The sequence below is a fragment of the Varroa jacobsoni genome, unplaced genomic scaffold, assembly GCF_002532875.2.
Source record: "Varroa jacobsoni isolate VJ856 unplaced genomic scaffold, vjacob_1.0 scaffold_517, whole genome shotgun sequence".
NCBI classification, from domain to species: Eukaryota; Metazoa; Arthropoda; class Arachnida; order Mesostigmata; family Varroidae; genus Varroa; species Varroa jacobsoni.
Window position 1 is genome coordinate 340,563 of NW_019213419.1, and position 17,910 is coordinate 358,472.

Below are 17,910 nucleotides of genomic sequence, written 5' to 3' on the forward strand. Positions count from 1 at the left end.
ATTTTTATAAACACTTTCGAAGCTCAAATGTCATTCTTCAAACCGTAGAAAAAGAATTAAACCGAAAGCTCTGTGAAACACAAATCATAACCCTCTTTAAACCGGGGATTAACCTAGCGGAGATTCTAGCTTATTTTCATACGATGGTAAACTGATTGCACGAACGAACTGTTCCACGATTTTTTATTTGAGCGAGTAAGCCACACCGTTTCTATGGATGCGCCTCGCTAAGTGAACCTCAGTTTAAGCTGAACCGATTTCGACGTTGACACTAGCTACCCAATTATTGCAAAAAAACAAAATGAAGCGGTAGAAAAACCAGGACCCGAGTCTAGGCTAGGGAATTTATAAGATTTTTTTATGAATCGCGTCGGAAATGAAGAGATATCACCAGGAAAGCTTAAGAAAACTCCGTTAAGCCAAAGATTATTGGCCAACTTCAAAGTTAACATCCAACATAAGAAGTTCTTGTTTTTTTCCACAAGCATATCAATATTCGATTAGCTACACAAATCAGAGCTTCGTCGTATGTAGTCCAGCAAGTTATATCGGTCTGGTTCCTATACAGCACTTCAAAGTAAACGTTAGCTCAAGCACAAGTTAAGTTTCTCGTATGCTCGACAAGCTATATTCAAAAATTTCGCTAGCTTTTGTCTTAAGTCGGAGAAAGTTTTTAACTAGAAATAAATATCAGTTTGTAGCCCTTGGCCGATCGTAATAAATCGTTATTCCCTAAGGAAATTTAAACAATTAGCGAGCGGATTTCCGATCGCATATTCCTTTGTGTATTTCTATGTTTATTTATTTAAAAATGGCTTCATGCATTTAAGTGAGCTGAACCAAACGATCCATTGTTCTATCTCGTGGCGCAGCTGTGCGAAAATTCATACCAAAAATAGTTGCATTTTAAGTTATCTACGTCCAAGGGTATTTGTTTCTCGAGCACTGCGTCATCAGCCCAGCAAATCCGCGGTGGAAGTGGAAATCCGCATAGACATCTTAATATTTCATGATATAGTTGTCATATAATAATAGTAAAAATAACAATTGGCTCTTATTATAGATGTTTTATGGAATTAAACTTCCCTGCGAGATGTTTGTGTCGTTAGAACCGGACCTGATTAGGACGAAGGTAGGACTACTGTCCGAATGAGTAGCACCTGATCGTTCGCCAGTAGGCGGTGTCGGCAAAGGACATTAAACCCACTTCCAAGGTGTGGTTCGACACCGGACAACTATATATATGCACGATGGAAGGAAACAATGTTGACGTTTACTGTCTTAGACGAACGAGGCTCTCTATCTATATGTAGACACGGAGATGTCCAAGAGGAAGTAACGACCGTACGCGGCGTAATGAAAGAAACTATTAAAGGAAATATTTTTGGGAGTGAACTGACCACTCGACTTAAGAGCACCTATAATAATATCGCAATGAGAGAGAGAGAGAGAGAGAGAGAGAGAGAGAGGGTTCTTCTTTCTCTCTGCTACATGTATGGACGGTACGTTACGTTGAGAGGCGTTCGTTTGATGATATTCGGATGTGCTGGGTAACTCAAATAGAGTAATAATTATTTGCATGGCTCAAATTGTACGAGCTGCTACTAAAGCTGAGCCGATTGTCTCCAATTAGCAAAAAATGAAACTCTTACATGATTTTTCGTTTTTCCCTCGTACTGTTGCACCCTTTCAACGACGCTAATAAGATCCGCTTTGTCTAAGTACCGTGAAGTTATGTAACTTCAATGACAATTTTCGAAGCACGAAGAGACGTTCGACTGCTGTAAATTGTTAACCTGAGTGATGTCTAACGATAGACGATACGTACGTCTATGCAAATCGCCATTGTCAACAAGACTAAACCTTAGCGACGAACGAATCGGCAAGGCAACATTGCCCCTGTATCGAGGTTTGTATGGATTGTCTAGGCCATTACTACACATGGCACAAGACAGAGGCGAAGTCATTTAACTAATTAAAGCACGCTTCCATCTTCCTGCGGACGACGGATTTACTTGCTATGCTCATCGCAGGTCTATTCGTCCGTAAGGGAACGCTCCTATGCGTTTGAAAGTGTCACTTACAAAATGGATACGACCGGATTAGTCTGCCCCTAGAGCAGTGTATGTGAATAGAGAAGAAAGTTTTTATTTATTAAGAAGCTGTAAACAAGCCGAACTCTCTTAGTCAGAGACTTATATGAGATATGTCAGTTGTAGATTCGCAAACACATGGTACTTTCACGAGAAAAACGTCTCCCTTGAAAAGACTCCAAAAGATAATCAGTTAGTCATTTCCTGGCTTTTTATTCCGCTCTTTGTGTAACAATTGTCGTATGTGCCGAAAAGCTACAGCGGAGGAGGTATCTCGAAAAAGAGCGTTGCTTATCGAACGGTATATCTCTGGAGAACGAAACAGGTAGGTAGAGCCAAAGAAAATCTAATACAATTGAAAAAAACCATACATTGATTGTAAATTGGCAGCTACCGATACGAACATTTTGGCTCCGAATTATTTAGACAATACAATTATGGTAACGAGAGTCAGCCTTTTCTCTTCACTCAAAATTGGCGAAGCTCTGTTCCCATTATCTGCCCTTGCGGCCGCTGGTTTATAGCGGTAGCGACGTGTACGACTGCGGTTACATAGAGTCATAGTTCAACGGTCTTGTGCTTTAATCGTGACACACCGTACCTACCTCGTACGACTACAGCTACTGAGAAGTCAACGTTACGACCATTAAAGGTTTTTGTATCTTTGAGAAGTAGCGTTTTACAAGCAGGTCGACGGCATATCCGCCCAAATGGTGTTTTTTAGCTTACAGGATGCATTGACAGCGCTGTCCTACGGCCTGGTACGCCCCTATCATTCGGCCCATTACCTCTTCGGTAGACGAGAAAGAACTACTCAGTTATCAAATATTGACCTAGCTCTGTACCTAAAGACAATACTAATACATACGGATATACTGCTTACTAATACCGCGTAGCTTCGAAGTGCTGTATCCACGAGTTGGAAGGTTCCACCGATACAAGGGAACCTTCACCGTAGATCCAGAACTTTCACAGTTTTGTTCAATCATCGTACGCAGCTGCCGCTTAAATGGTAAACAATGCTACTTTACGACTTCTCAGAATAAGAAAATTTAAAGCACGTTCTTAAGTCCACGTTAATTACAAACACAGTATGTCCTCTAGCAAGATGATCAAGGGGCGTATACCTACCGTATTTTATGAACGTCATATTACTACCCGAAGCTCGGCCTTTTATTTTGCTGATAGAAAGCATACCGAATTCAGAAGATGAGGGAAATTTATCCCCCCAGCCCATTTCCTTGCCTTGTAGCTGATGGCATACATAGTTCATATACGATGTATTATACCTAGCTACCTACCATCATCCGTCGGGAAACGCGATGTTGGAGACCATTGGTGGAGTACAAGCGGGTCCACCAACGCGACGATTCATTCACGACGGCTTTATATGCATTACCATTTGTCACGCAACGAATCTTAGCCAAATAAATGAAAGACACCAAAAACGTCATGGCCAAAACTGCTCGTTGTACTTCCTTGATTCTCCATCTCGTTCTAAGGTTAGCTATACTTCGACCGAATCTGAAAACTGTCAGCTTCCGTCTGTACTCTGCCCCTATAATAACAAAATCGGTGTAGAAAATACATTGATTGTCCGGGTCTAATGGTTTTAATCGCCATGGCATTCGAAAATTGTTGTTACATGTTAATGGGGCGAGTTTTCGGACGAAAGGCCGAATACTGTACCTAAGACGAGAACGCTTGCGTTTAAGAGCCTGCTGAGCAAAAATACTGTAGACGGTCATGGCGGACGTTGCAGGAGTCAGAGCAATAAAATTGCTCGTTATAGGGATTTCTACCACAAACTTTTTTTCACATATACAAACTATTTCGTTTAACATTAAAGTATAATTATTAGAGTTCGATATAGCTTTTTGCGGTTGGATCGGCTTATTTATGAGGCCAATATAAACGTGTTGGCTTTGTCTAGATTTCGAAATCTAGATAATGAATCACCGTAGTAACTAGTAACATACCACGCTTACCAGTATCTATTTAGACCTTTCGGCAAGTATCCAAGTGTCCATTAGAAAATCGAACCTAGTTGTTTTAATAGCTCTATTCTAGGCTAGCCAGCGATATATGGAGGACAGAGACGTACTTTTTATTTAAGTGTAATATAAACCTACTACACCTATTATCTAAAAGTAGTAAACACGATGCAGTTTTATCAGACTGTAGATTTGGCTTGCGCTCATCCGTTTGTGACCGGCGATTACTGAATGTAGAATAAGGTAATATTTTTAACAGTCCTATTACAAACGATGTTTGTAGGATTGTTAAGAATTGCTCTCAGGTGGAACCATGAAGAATTTGTGGCCAAAGACGGTAATAAAAAACTAAATACAAAGCAGATGCCCAGTGGTGCCGCTTGCTATAGTAGGCATTTTCTAAAGTAAATTGTACAACTGATACATCAGGGGAAAGTCTATAAACATCGTATGATGTTCTCTATTGGCTTCTATATTTCACTTGTAACCCTCGTTTCACGTCTTTTAATGTATGATTGGGGAAACAGGCCGTTCGAACCTTTTTGTTGTATGTCAACTCCATCGTTGCACATAACCGCTCTCGTCCTCCCTAACCGTTGTCGAGAGCTAACATTGTATTTATGATTGCTGATTTAGCTATACTGTTAATTAGAAGTATTTGCTTTGGCACAAGGGTAAACAAAAATACTTCCCATATATATTCTTCCTATATTTGCTGCATTCATAGCCCATTCAGCGCATAGTTAGGAGGTGTTCTAAAGGTTCTGCGCTATGCGTGGTTAAAAAAGCAATGCATGTTTGTTAGCATATGCGCAGCTCGACTAACGTACACCCCCTTCAAATATATAGTTGCGAATTTCATTGGAAGTCTCTCATGCTCCCGAGTCTTTGAGAGTACTTGGCGGCTGCAAAATTGGAAGGAATTTGGTGGCTTCATCTAGGTACCTCTATCCACAGAGGCAGTCATTTTTTAGCAATAACTTTGACCATTAACACATATCTTCCGTCGACCTCATCGTAAAAAAGGTCGATTTTAATAATGGTAACTGGGTACGCTAAGGTGTCAATGGTGATTTTTCCATCATTATTTATTTACGAGTAGTTTTCACACTTCTAATTCAGTAGAGCAATGCTATCTTCTTAGTGATATTTAAAGGAAACGCGATTCAAGCGCGCCGTCATCATGGTGACGAACAGGGCAGAAAAGTGTTTATTACGAATGTGCTCAACCTTCTCGCGGCGATTCTATAGGAGAGTAGGACAGCTCTTAACGACGAAGTGACCGAACTCTTGTCTTTGACACAGACAACTGACCTCGCTCACGAGGACGACCTTGATCTACGCTTATTGTCCGTCTTGCTGATCAAATAAAATGGCCGAAGAAATCAATCGAAGTCATCTTGTATGCAGACGACTTAGCAATATATGGTAACTCGAAATCGCATCGCGCATCTCCTAGCCGATACGCCACTGTTGCCCGAGGACCTACGTCGTTACTTTGAGCTCCCAGCAACGAAAGCATTTAGGACCGACCTTAGGAAATGGGAGCAAAAGCTCGCGGAAAATGATAGGGATTCTTTTGCTTTGGGTGCGATGAAGAAAAACGAGTGAAAGGAGGCGAACCCGCTGAACAGACGTGTCGTCACTTGTTTTGCTGTACATGGGTTTCACTATCGGCTCTGCAGACAAGCGTGTTTTCGTGAGACTAACGATGCATGTAAGCGTTTCAGCTGCATAGGAGATTATGATAGATGCACGTTTTTCTTTGATGCCACCTTTAAAACGTCTGGAAAATCTCTTAAATGGGTTTCTTAAACTTAACAAGACATACGATGCAAATTGTTTGAACTAGAAAGAAAAAATACATATATATATATAGCCTCTCAATAAATTGAAAAGCGTGTGTAACTTAGCAACGGACACCTTCGCAAATTTGCATATCAACATAGAACTCTTAACCGTGTCCTGTTTTAACCCGGTTCCGTTTAATTATGAGATAATATGACGCATTAGTCTTTGCTTGTCCCCTGCGTTGTTACCTCAGTTGGATTCGTATCGCTATATATATATTCGCATTAGCTATACCAAAGGCATCATTAAAGAAAACATTTTACTAACATAGTTAGCACAAAAGTTGTTTTTATTGCATTATTTGACTATGAAAGCGAGGAAACGTAAGACTGTGCCCCCAGACAACGAAACAGATTTATTTTGTTTCAACTGAAGGTATCTTGTATTGAATTGCAGAGGCAACCGAAAAAAAAAAAAACCCAAGTACTTCCATGTCAGATTTGTGGGTATTTTAAGGATTCTCAAAATCCGTCATTGTAAAAAAATTCTGTACTTTACAGCTAGAAATAAAGTTTTGACGCGTCAGATTGGCTTTACAGAAGAGAGTTTTTTTTTTTTTTTTTTGACATATGAAACAAGTTACGGAGGAGGGTGCTATATCTAAACTTAGTCTGACTTCTAATATGATACTTATGTAAGTTTGTGTACTAAATTAGGATAATTATTTGTTAAAATGAATATTCAGAGTTACTCGACTAGCGATCTACGTATTCGATGTTCACCAGATTTTGCTGTCATTTAGCAAGTGTTGCAAGCCACTCTGTAAGGGTTCTACACAATGTGTTCCCCTGCTCCTGCCTGGCTATTTGTCTAATACATTATTTATAACAGAGTACATATTTATAGCTTAGAGACGGTAAGTAGTCAACGGGGGCCCTTCGAATCTCCTTAATAGCGAACAACAGATACGCTGATGCTATATATGATTTGTTCTTGATTACATCTCAGAGTGAAGCGATGAGCTTGACGATTTAGATTATACAAAAACTCCCATGCGTTCTAATATAGAACGAACCGCAAAACGATTTTGGTAAAAATTCGTATTGTCTGCAGAACAGAATTCTTATAACTATTGCTACCAACAGAGATCGTCAACCACTCAAGGGACTATGCAGCTAACGTCTTACGACAGTGTCCTGTTTGGGACATACATTTTCGCCAACCAGAAAAGATTCTAGTAAGCATTAAAATATGCTGCACTGTACAAAATCGTGTAGAAAAAAAGCACCCGCTGACGTCTCCACGAGCGTAGGAACATATGCGAACACAATCAGCCAATAGAGAAGCGGGTACAGGACGTTTATTTCCACCCTAAACTGACCGCTTTTTATTGCATCTATACTTGCCTATTCAGGCGAGACCAGCAGGGGCAAAAGAATAAGTGATAAAGAGGTGAAAATTGCTGTGCCACAAAAGTGGAACTTGTTGTGCTTCACGACCGAATCGTCGCATTGAGCTAAGGTCGACAATGAACTTCCGATACGTTTAATGCAAAATAATAAAGACATTGTGACGTTGCTCGTACATATATATATATATATATATATATGGCTTGTAGAGTGACACGTCTAGCTTTGACGGTTATGGTGCCTTCCGTATACTCTGATTCTACGTGTTGGAGCTTCGATTTTACAAAAGAAACATTGAACGGAGCGACCACTTGCATTGAATCTATTATTTAATTCCCCCATTATTTTTTTTATCTCTTTTTTCTGCTCTGAAGAAATGATAAAATGCATCTTATATCGAAAATCGTTACTCGTGTCGTACGCTGGCTAGCGACTAAACTGGAGATATATATCTCCAGTTTTATTGTATATAAATGTGTTAGCTTATTATTGTATATAAAAGTATTAGCTCCAGCTTATAAGTTAGCTGTTATAAGCGGATCTGGCAGATTTTAAAATTAAAGAACTTTTAAACTACCACTACTACTGAACTAGCGTTCTGGCAGCTTTTAGGCCGTCTACCACTCGTGTTTTCCTATATAGATTCTTCATCTACGAGCTCTCAAAGTAAATCGAACATGAAATATGTTAGCCCATTAGTTTCTTTTTTTGGGGCACAGAAAACCCCGTAATCACACAGACTAGGAGGGGAAGAATAAGCGGATTGAGACCAACATTGGATATTCCTTTGCTCAACGCAGGAAATGATCGAAGCATGACGATGAGGCCTGACGTTGTCGTTAAGTAGTCCGACTGTGTGCTTTCGATTACCATGCCCACGGACCATAAGTAGCTTGAGGAACTCGAAATAGCCGGCTGCGTTCATTGTTTCCTTTTCGGCAAATATAACAGCGGATGCCCCTGATATCCGTTGAAAGTACTACCATCCAGTTACGTGTGAATCTATCCGCCACCGCCACCGAACTCAAAGCGACGCCATTCTTTCCCCTGATCCTTTTACAGATGATGGTAGAGGCTGACCCTCATCTCATCTCATCTATAGCAACCGCTGCTCCAGGCGGCTTTTTTTTATTATTAAAGTTCCGCAAATTGCACACGGAATACACCACGTACATTTTCAATTTGGCCTGGAGTGAATTCACAGAGGACCCTTTTCTACTCAGTTTCAGTATTTAGGTTATAACACGTTACATGTCAAATGCCATTTTTAGCCAGTAAGACTACAAGCTCTGCCTTCTAAAAAGCCTTCTAGACTGCGGCAATCCGTTGCCATCAGATTGCTTTCTTGTTAACTTCCAAGACATTAATCTCCGTTCATGAGACGTCTGCACCATTCACGTACTGGGCTTTCGCTTGAAGTCTCCTTGCCTAATGCTTTCATTAATCGTGGATGAATTTGCGCACTACTGTGGAAGACAACAATTCGATTAGTAAGCGTTGATATTTACGAATAAAAAATGTGCTTCCTTTCGAATTTGTTCTTCTTGAGGTGAGCGCGACCGGTTTTCAGTCGTAAGTTTTTAGAGGACAGGAGTTTACCATCGAAATTTTAGTGGGTATATCAAGGGCTATTCAATTTGAAAGTCCATCGGACATGCTTGAGTCAGCTTTATATATATGATCACGCTTGCAGCCCTGCTATCGACTACATAACATTTTTATTGAGTATTTCCTTTTACCTGAAGTCGGTGTCTACGTTTTTTGGTTTTCTTTTCAAATATTAAAGTTCCTCATGGCTTAACTGATGTATAACTACTCCATATTTAAGATATATTATAAATAAATAATAGGTATCACAGTCAAAAAACCACTGCATATCGATAAAATAAGCCGTTCCTTTGAAAAATTCTGTGAGCGTATCAACAACTACGAATCAAAAGATGCTGTATAAGGGAAAATCCGTACGTTGATTTAAAAAATCTTCGCCTTTCCTTGAATAGAATCGCTTACTGCCATTATCACTCCAAGTGTATAATCTTGCATTCACACAACCTAGCTGAAGGGCTTCGCTCGAGTAAGCAAAGAATCGAACCATTTGTCTTCTTAGCAGAGGTATGGGTGCAACGGAGAAAATTACCCAACATTGTTCTCCCACCTCCTAGCTCAATGCGTAGTCTTCAGGGCACCGTCCCACAGGCATAGACCCCGTTCCCAGTTGCAAGCAGCAACTTGTAGGCAGCAACAACAAGATCAACTTGGTGCGCACACGTTATCCGCAACCTTCTTAGAGCACATACACACAACCATTGGCAAACTCTTCCCCGCGAAATCTCTCAACATCGACGCGCTCCGGTCAAATTGAGCTCAGCACCACCGATTCCTTTCCTCTGTAGCTCATAGCATACATCCACGAATAGTAGTTGGACGAGCTCACAATCTTGTAGACGGAAACGCTGTGCTGCTCTTCCCCTATTGAAGACTCCAATTTCCAACCCTCAACCCCATAGAGTATCATCACAGTGATATTATTCGTGAATCAGCAATAGCAGCACAGGCATCTCATCACCACCCCACCTACATACGAAATGAACGACATTACCAATATAGCTTTAGCTATCCGGCGGATCCAATCGGAGAGCATAGACACAAATGGACGAGATCAGCGCCCGTTTGTCCGTGCCTGTGTTGCTTGGCTTCGATTCTGTGTCCTCTTCGGCCGCCAGTGTTATTTCTGCCCCGCTACGTATACATGCCCTTCAGTGTTTCCATGCGGTTATCACCGCTGCTAGTACGACCGTCGCTGCTACCGCCGCCTCGATGTATTTACGATCGACAATGCTGTTCGCTCTGGTACCACAACCTCCGATATTCTGAAAGTAAAGCAGGTTGCTAGGTTTATTCGCATTCTCATTGCTTAGACAGACCGGTACACGCCAGTGCTCGTCGAGTCACCTGAAAATCAGGTCGGCATTAGTGGAGCCGTCGATGTGCCAGTCGCTGGGGTCTCATAAAACGCTGTAATGGAGCTTGATGATCGTGCTTTAGAAGCAACGCCACAAGAGAAAAGTCAGTCAGGTTAGAACAGGGTGTTTGCCGGGTTTCTGCCTCTGGGTCGAATTGTATTCAAGAGAATGGCATATTTATATATAAATGCCTCTAGCATGTAAAGACTAAAGTTTAGACAAGCAATGCCCACTTCACGTAGGAGACACTGAAAAAAAAAAAAAAAAAAAAAAAAACACAAAAGAATCGTTATTGTTCTGCGCACAACTATTAGTTGTAGATGCAGTTAAAATAAACGATTCTTGTGGGGAATTGCGTCCCTCCCAGTCTCAAGTTAACTTCGACAGCTACGGTGATTTCACTGCTAACGCTACAACTCGTTCGGTAGCGAACTTAATTTCATTCCAAAGTTTGTAGTTAGACACCTCAGTTCGCCTCTGTTGCATGTCGATGCCGCAGCCTCTATTATATATAGATTTTTGTAATTGATCTTATTCAAGTTCCGCATGAGTAGGTGTACAAAATCTGGATCTTTTGCCGTTACAACCTATCGCGTGTAATGAAGGCAGGGGGTCACTCAACCGCATTGTTGCTACAAGGACGACTATAGTTACTCAATTTCCAAGGCGGAAAATTCTGTGCGAAGTTAATAGTTGACAATAGACAAAGTGCAATTATTCGAGAAAATTCCAGCATGCTTAAAAGTGCAAAAATGTATGGTTATAAAATGAAGATCATTATGGATTTTCGTCGAGATAAAATGTTCTTCTAACGAAAATAATTTATTCATATTAATTATATATCAGTATGTCCATTGCAAACATGTTTTTTTTTTTGTACATTCCTCATATATTGTACAGATCTGTTCGTCATTTCTCAGTCAGTCTTGTCATCATCCTCATCACAGGTGGGTTTACGCAGGACGTAGTGAGCGAAACGTACTCCTACCGTGTGTCAGTCTCTTTCAATGAACGAATAAAAAAAAATTTTATACTGGTTATCATAATAAGGTTTTATGAGTTTCTCATTCGACCTCGATAGCGTCTGGCCAGAGTCAAACGAGCATGTTCAAATGTAAAATGTTTATACGATTATCCATTGAGTGCTTTAAATACTGCCGCTGTTCTAAATTTCCTGGGTCGGTTATATCTTTTAGTTAGTAGTTAGGTTGCATGGCAAGTGTCGATAGTCTGAGGTCGATCCTCGTGAATGGAAGTGGGTCACATATTTCCATATACAGATCGTAGACGGTATGACCTAGTAAAGTAGCACGCTGTCCTGTCCTGGGTAGCGCGTGGAGATCACCTTTAGGTTGCGGGCCCGGACGAGACGGTGGTTAAATTAAATCACGTTACACTTAGTCAATGAACGTAACCAATGTTGATCAATCACTAACCGCTGAGATCATCACATCTACCAGTTGACATTATTGTGTATTTCACTTTAACGTGACAAATTTATTCCGCCACTATAATCAATATCTAAACAACTATTGGCGGGGAAACACAAGGCGCGTCGATGAATGGGACGTACCCAAAGACTACGAACCTTCATCCGCTATGTGATAGCGTTCAGCTCACGCTACAGACGCGCGTGCTAATCATCTTGTATGACCAGCTTCAATGCTTACCAAAGTTTTCTCTGCATAGTCATATCAGGCTTGCTTCAAAATCGAGTACTAGTAGAATTCAGGAATAATGAGCAAACTTTTATAAATCTAAATCTCGTAGCCTAAGTCCGTGATCGGTAATTGCTCGTATTAGACAAATCCAGCGGATCGGATGTTATTATGGTTCCCAGATGTTGAACAAGGTGGATTCGCGTACTAAAAAAGGGGTTCGTTGTAAAAAAACTGCTTGGAAAAATTTGGCAACGATTCACAGCTGCCAACACTTCACATGAATCGTTTAAAGTAATGAACTAAAAACGAGCACAGCTGCTCTAGATAAATTCTATGTAATGATGATAAAACTGTACAGTGTATAAATAAAATGTTATTTACACATTATTTTCTACATGTCTGGATTTTTACCTAAACGTCGTTGTGCCATTGTGCTAGAAAAATACGTTATTTCGTTCAAAGCATTCATTGGTTCTGTACGCAGTCCAATAGATCACTCCGCCTACGCGTGGGGGGATTTAGGCTAGGGTTTCGGGCAAGAGATATTGGCGTCACTATGTCGGCCGAATTTGCTTTCATTAAGGACAAAAGGGACCCATTATCCGAACTGATGAGAGGTCCTATTTGCTGGGGCTAACACTGATCGCCATTTGCTATATGTGTTAAAGTAGGAATGCATAAGAACAAAGATCCCAGTTTCGGTCGGTCAGTCTTAAAAAATCTCAAAAGAATTTTACAGGTATGTCTTTTGGCATTTACCGATTCAATATATATTAAATATGATAAAAAAAATTCTCCACTTATTCAAAGAGCTGTTGCTGCATGCCGATCAATGTAGGGGAGATGTCTTAGAATTGGCGATTTAATTCGACGGCTCGATTTATCGAGGTCTCGGTTGTGACACTGTCTTTTGATTGCTAATAGCAGGCAAATCGAGCGAAGACAAGGGCTGACTTCAAGAATTGCCTAGTCGAGTTTGGTATATTGGTACATCATGCTGCTTAGGTTGTCCGCTGCGTCATATGTGCACCGCCACCGAATTGAGGTCGGAACGTATGATTTTACGATTTCGTGCGCCAGGCAGCGAATGGCGTAGTTTGTCCCAAAAGCTTTTTTCGCCCCAATGCAAAAAGGTGCTATGCCTAAGCCACGTCCGAATATCAGGATCGAGATCACTGTACGACACTCGACCCAGGAAGATGACGACGAGCTTGTAGTTGCTGTTGTTTAGAACCTCGTGGTGGGCGGATTTGAACTCATAGCGGCACCATTCACTTTCTAGAAAGTGCTCGGACAAGATGACGATTGTTGTTCTTGAACTCTCGACAGCCTCTTCGATAGCTTCACTTAGGTAGCCCATAACCATGGGCAAATCGCGGTAATGTAAGCAGAGCCGGTAAGGCGGATTACCATATTCCAGTTCTGGAGCAAGAATTTGTATTACGAAAGTCTCGTCCTTTTTACTGTATGACACAAACGCATCAAACAGCTTCTCTTCTTCGATGGTCGTACGATGAAACATGCCCATCCCGTAACGGCCGAATAACCAGAGGCTCTTTTGGCGTAGATAGAAAATTACCGTTACCGTTACGCTTACCAGGAGTAGGACGAGTGAACCAACGACGAGGGGCATCGGTACGGAATCACCAATGCGCTGGAACCGATACCGTTGAATAGAGAAGACATTGTTTGACGAGTGGTGACATTGGGTCACGTTTACTTCCCACAATGGTAAGGTTGTCGTCGAGTTATAGACGCACGAGAGCTGCAAAATATCACCAACTGCACTTCCGTGCTTTTGTAGAAACTCTCCTAGCTGATCTGTAAAGTGACAATCACATGTCCATGGGTTACTGCTCATATGAATCTCCGTTAGGCGCATATTACGCTGGAAGCTCCAAGCGGCAATTTCTCTTAACCGATTCCTACTGAGATGAAGAACCCCGAGATTTTTTAGATTTGCAAAAGTCATATTGTTTATATAGCTGATTTGATTATCAGTTAAGTACAGCTCTTGGAGCTTGAACAGTCCGTCAAACTCGTGGCCGTGAAGTCTAGTGATCTTGTTATATTCAAGGTGTAGTTTCCTGAGCTCTTGTAAGCCCAAAAAGGTTCCATTCTTAATGATCTCAACGTTCGAGTTGTTAAGGAAAAGCGTTTTCAGGTTTGTCCGTCCAATAAAAGCGTCCGTCGTGAGATGTGCGATTTCGTTACCGTCAAGGTATATCACGCTAGCCTGCATCGGTAGTCTTTTAGGAATTTCTACGTGTTGGCGTGAGCTACAAACAATAATGTTGCTATTCCACGTCCGATCGTGGTAGCAAGTACACCCAGCCGGACAAACTATCTCACAATCACAGCCATCCAAGTTACAGCAACGGCAAGAAGGAAAACAGTGGGCGTTATATTCGCACAAAAACTGCGAAGATTTCGTTTCACTTAATAACTGAAGTTGAAAATTATTGAGGTAACTTATACTGCATTCGATGTTATGCAGATCAATAAAGCGAGGGTACTGACGCGAATCCTCATGTGTGGTAGCCGCCGTTTGAATCTGCAGTCGTTGAAGCCATTCCGTGTGGCAGTTACACATGTACGGGTTACTGGCAATGGCAAACTCTGGAAGAGGCCGTCTCGACGGCACCATACTAAGCCGAAACGCGGCCATTTCGAGTGTGGTCAGTTTGTTGCGCGTTAAATCCACAAGGCTCAGGTTATGCTTCCCCAAAAACGTAAATGGCTGGATACGTTTTATATTGTTATTCCTCAAATAAACAATCTCAATACCATTAGGTAATGATGATGAGTCGAGATCGATAAGTTTATTTGATGACGCATCCAGGGTACGCAGCTTTAGACTTTGCTCGAAATTGAAATAATTTCCGAGTGCCTCAATTTGATTGTCGTGCATATCTAACCACTGAAGGCCAACCGGAATAAGCGCATAGTCAAACCAGCGAATGCGGTTTATTGAAATGTTCAGCATAATCAGGTCGTGCAGAGTGTTGAAAAGGCCATTCACATCTTCAATATGATTGGCATCGAGACGAAGGTAGTGCAGACTGGATACGTTGTCAAACGTACCTTGCTCGATGGCTTGAATTCTGTTGTTAGCTAGATTTAGTATGCGTACCGCGGGCATCTTGTTGAATGCACCCTGGCTGATGTTGCCAATCTTGTTGCCCATCAGATTTAGTGCGTACAATTGATTCAGACCCTGATACGAGGCGTTGGCTATGTCACGTATGCCATTGAATGACAGATCAAGAGAACGTAGCATCTTCAACGATAACATGTCATCTGGTATACAGCTAAGTCTGTTAAAAGCAAGACTGAGCTCTTGTAAGACCGAGGTGTTTTTAAATGTGTCTCTGTGAATTATCTCTAACCGGTTATTATCTAATTGAAGTGCCACCATCGAGCTTAGTCCAATGGTCGCTTGTGGACCGATCATTTTCAGATAGTTTCTACTGAGCGTAAGTGTCTGAAGTCTCGTGAGCGCGTAAAACGTGCTGTCGCCAATGTAGTCAATAAGATTGCCTTGCAAATCGAGTGCACGGAGATTAACTAGTGCACGGAACGTACTGGCATCTAGCCGAGTAAGTCGATTATGGCTGAGATCGAGCACTTTTAATTGAGTTAGATCAACTCTCGAGTCCGGTGTACCGAGCGATCCCAGCGTCGCGAGCTGATTGTGCCCCAAGTCCAGCATCGTCAGCTGGCCCAATCCAACGAAGAGGCCCGGCGGTAGATCGTTGAGCGTGTTGTTTCGTATATATAACTCCAGGAGTTGAGGTGTTGACTGAAACAATCCTTCGGGGAGAGCGACAAGCCTATTATGCGAGATGTCAAGTCGTTCGAGCTGCCAGAGGCCAGCGAACGCACCGGACTCAATTGTTGTAATCTGATTATAATCTAAATCCAGTTGCTTCAGATGAAGCAACGATGCTAAACCGTTGTCCAGTAGAACTTCGATTTTGTTATGTCCCATCTTAATTTCACGTACCGTTGGCCTGCAACGCGAATTCAGTGACAGCCCCATGCTAAATACGTCAAAAAAACTGTTCCTTGTTAAGTTCACGAACGCTAGTCGATCCAGCCCACAGAGCAGTCCCGCATTGAGTGATTCAATATTGTTCTCGCTCAAGTCAAGCGATTCGATGCTCTCGAGAGGTGTCAGGCTTGACGGCGAAACCTTGAGCGGCGTACGATATCCCGAGTCGCTACTGAACGTTCGCACCGTAAGGTGTCTAAGGCTTTTGAGCCCTTCAAATGCGCGTGGCGGCAAATAGTTAAATTTACACCGTTCGATCGTAAGAGATCGCAGACCACGCAGGTGTCGGAACGAACTATCGGCCAAATGACTCCTCTGAAATGCGCGTCGTTCACCTGTGCAACAGACTGCCAATTGTTCGATGTGGTAGGGCACAATAAGTGAAAAATTGGTAGGATTGGCGCCACTTTCGAATGCGTGAATCCCGCACGTCATAGAGACGCGCGCCGAGTCGGCCATTGGTTCCCATGTGCAGTCCTCTGGCCGTACGTATCGTGCATCCAACACATACGACTGGGGTATACAACAGGCCAACAAGGTAATGTATTGGATTGGGGCGATTACGGTCCGCATCGTATCCATTCTGTGTTAAGCCGAAAATAGGACACACACTTTTCATCCACTATCCATCGCCGCGCTCAGATAATTCATGTCACAATAACTTCATCGTACATTACATTACTTACATACTTCAACATTGTGATAATCGTCGTTATTTATTAAATGCACAGTTTTCGGCACGTAAAGGCGTACGTCCAACCACTATCTTTCTTTTATTCCTACTAGATAATTTTAGGAACTGATTAATGATAACGATCATTAAACAATTCAATTGTTCAACACTAGACGCTTGTAATGATTAGTCAGTCGTTTCAAACGTTCTCTTTGCTAATGTTCACACCCTATGTTTTCATTTCGATATAGTTCGACTATTGATTAGGGTAGCACTTCGTCGACCTATTATACTACGTCACGAGGACTAACCAAGGTACGTTACCGTTCAACTGCACTGCGAGATGCATTGTTGCTTCAGGCCAAATTTACCCTCCCCACTTTGGGTGATGGTAGAGTCAAAGAGAAGGGAACACTCGCAGAGCGACTGGTCAGTTGGATTCATTCCATGGGACCTTCGTTAGATCACATACCGGACTATGCGGCTAGACAAATAGTCGATCTGGTCGGAAGTAAAAATCAATTTTATCACCACCACCATCACTCAAGTTGATTGATCGACTACGGTTAAGCGATATCACATGTTTTCGTGGCCTACCCGTGAATATTTAGTTCGATTCATACGGCCAAATCAGTTATACATAGAATCATAAGTTAAAGCAAGTTAGCTCGTCAAAACTAGCATAGGTTCACTTTCTAGTTATAAACAGCCTGCGGGAGTTTTTTTTTTCGTATCGCTCCTGTTTTTTTGACAAAAATCGCTCGCACATTTCGAAAACGTGCTTGGATAAATTCGAAAAGGCCTCGCTGTTTTCTACCTTAGTACGTTCCTTAATGTAATCACAATTTCCGCGCCGCAAGCAGAAGGTCGTATTCGATGAAAATTAGACTGAACGGCCTTAAGCTGCTCGGCCTGAACTCGAATCAAACTTGAATCGGTACGAGCTAACGGTGGATTTTCTCACTCGTATAACACTTATCTGTTTACCCGCTTAAATCGATACTGGAGGGAATAGGCCTTCGGCACTGCCATGACCCTTCCTAACTAAGGTAATTATTATAGAATCATTGCCTCGTGAGATGTTGCTGTTTTGATTGTCACCATAGCATAGCAATCGTTCTATGCGTTACTATAGCAGCATGCAAGGAAACACAAACAACCTTAGGTAGTTCTTGTGCGACCGATGATTCGCATTTCTGCATTTTCACTGTTATTTATACATTTTGTTATATTTGCCTGCCTATTTCATATTGTGTCTGCTACGTAATATAT

General features: G+C 41.8%; 1 protein-coding gene across 1 annotated transcript; it reads right to left on the reverse strand.

Annotated features, from left to right (window-relative positions):
- Positions 1-11,062: 11,062 nt before the first annotated feature.
- Positions 11,063-16,547, reverse strand: LOC111261067 (toll-like receptor Tollo). The gene has a single exon (XM_022834287.2). The coding sequence runs from the start codon at positions 16,545-16,547 to the stop codon at positions 12,930-12,932; it is 3,618 nt and encodes a 1,205-aa protein (XP_022690022.1). The 3' UTR covers positions 11,063-12,929.
- Between the last annotated feature and the right edge of the window lie 1,363 nt (positions 16,548-17,910).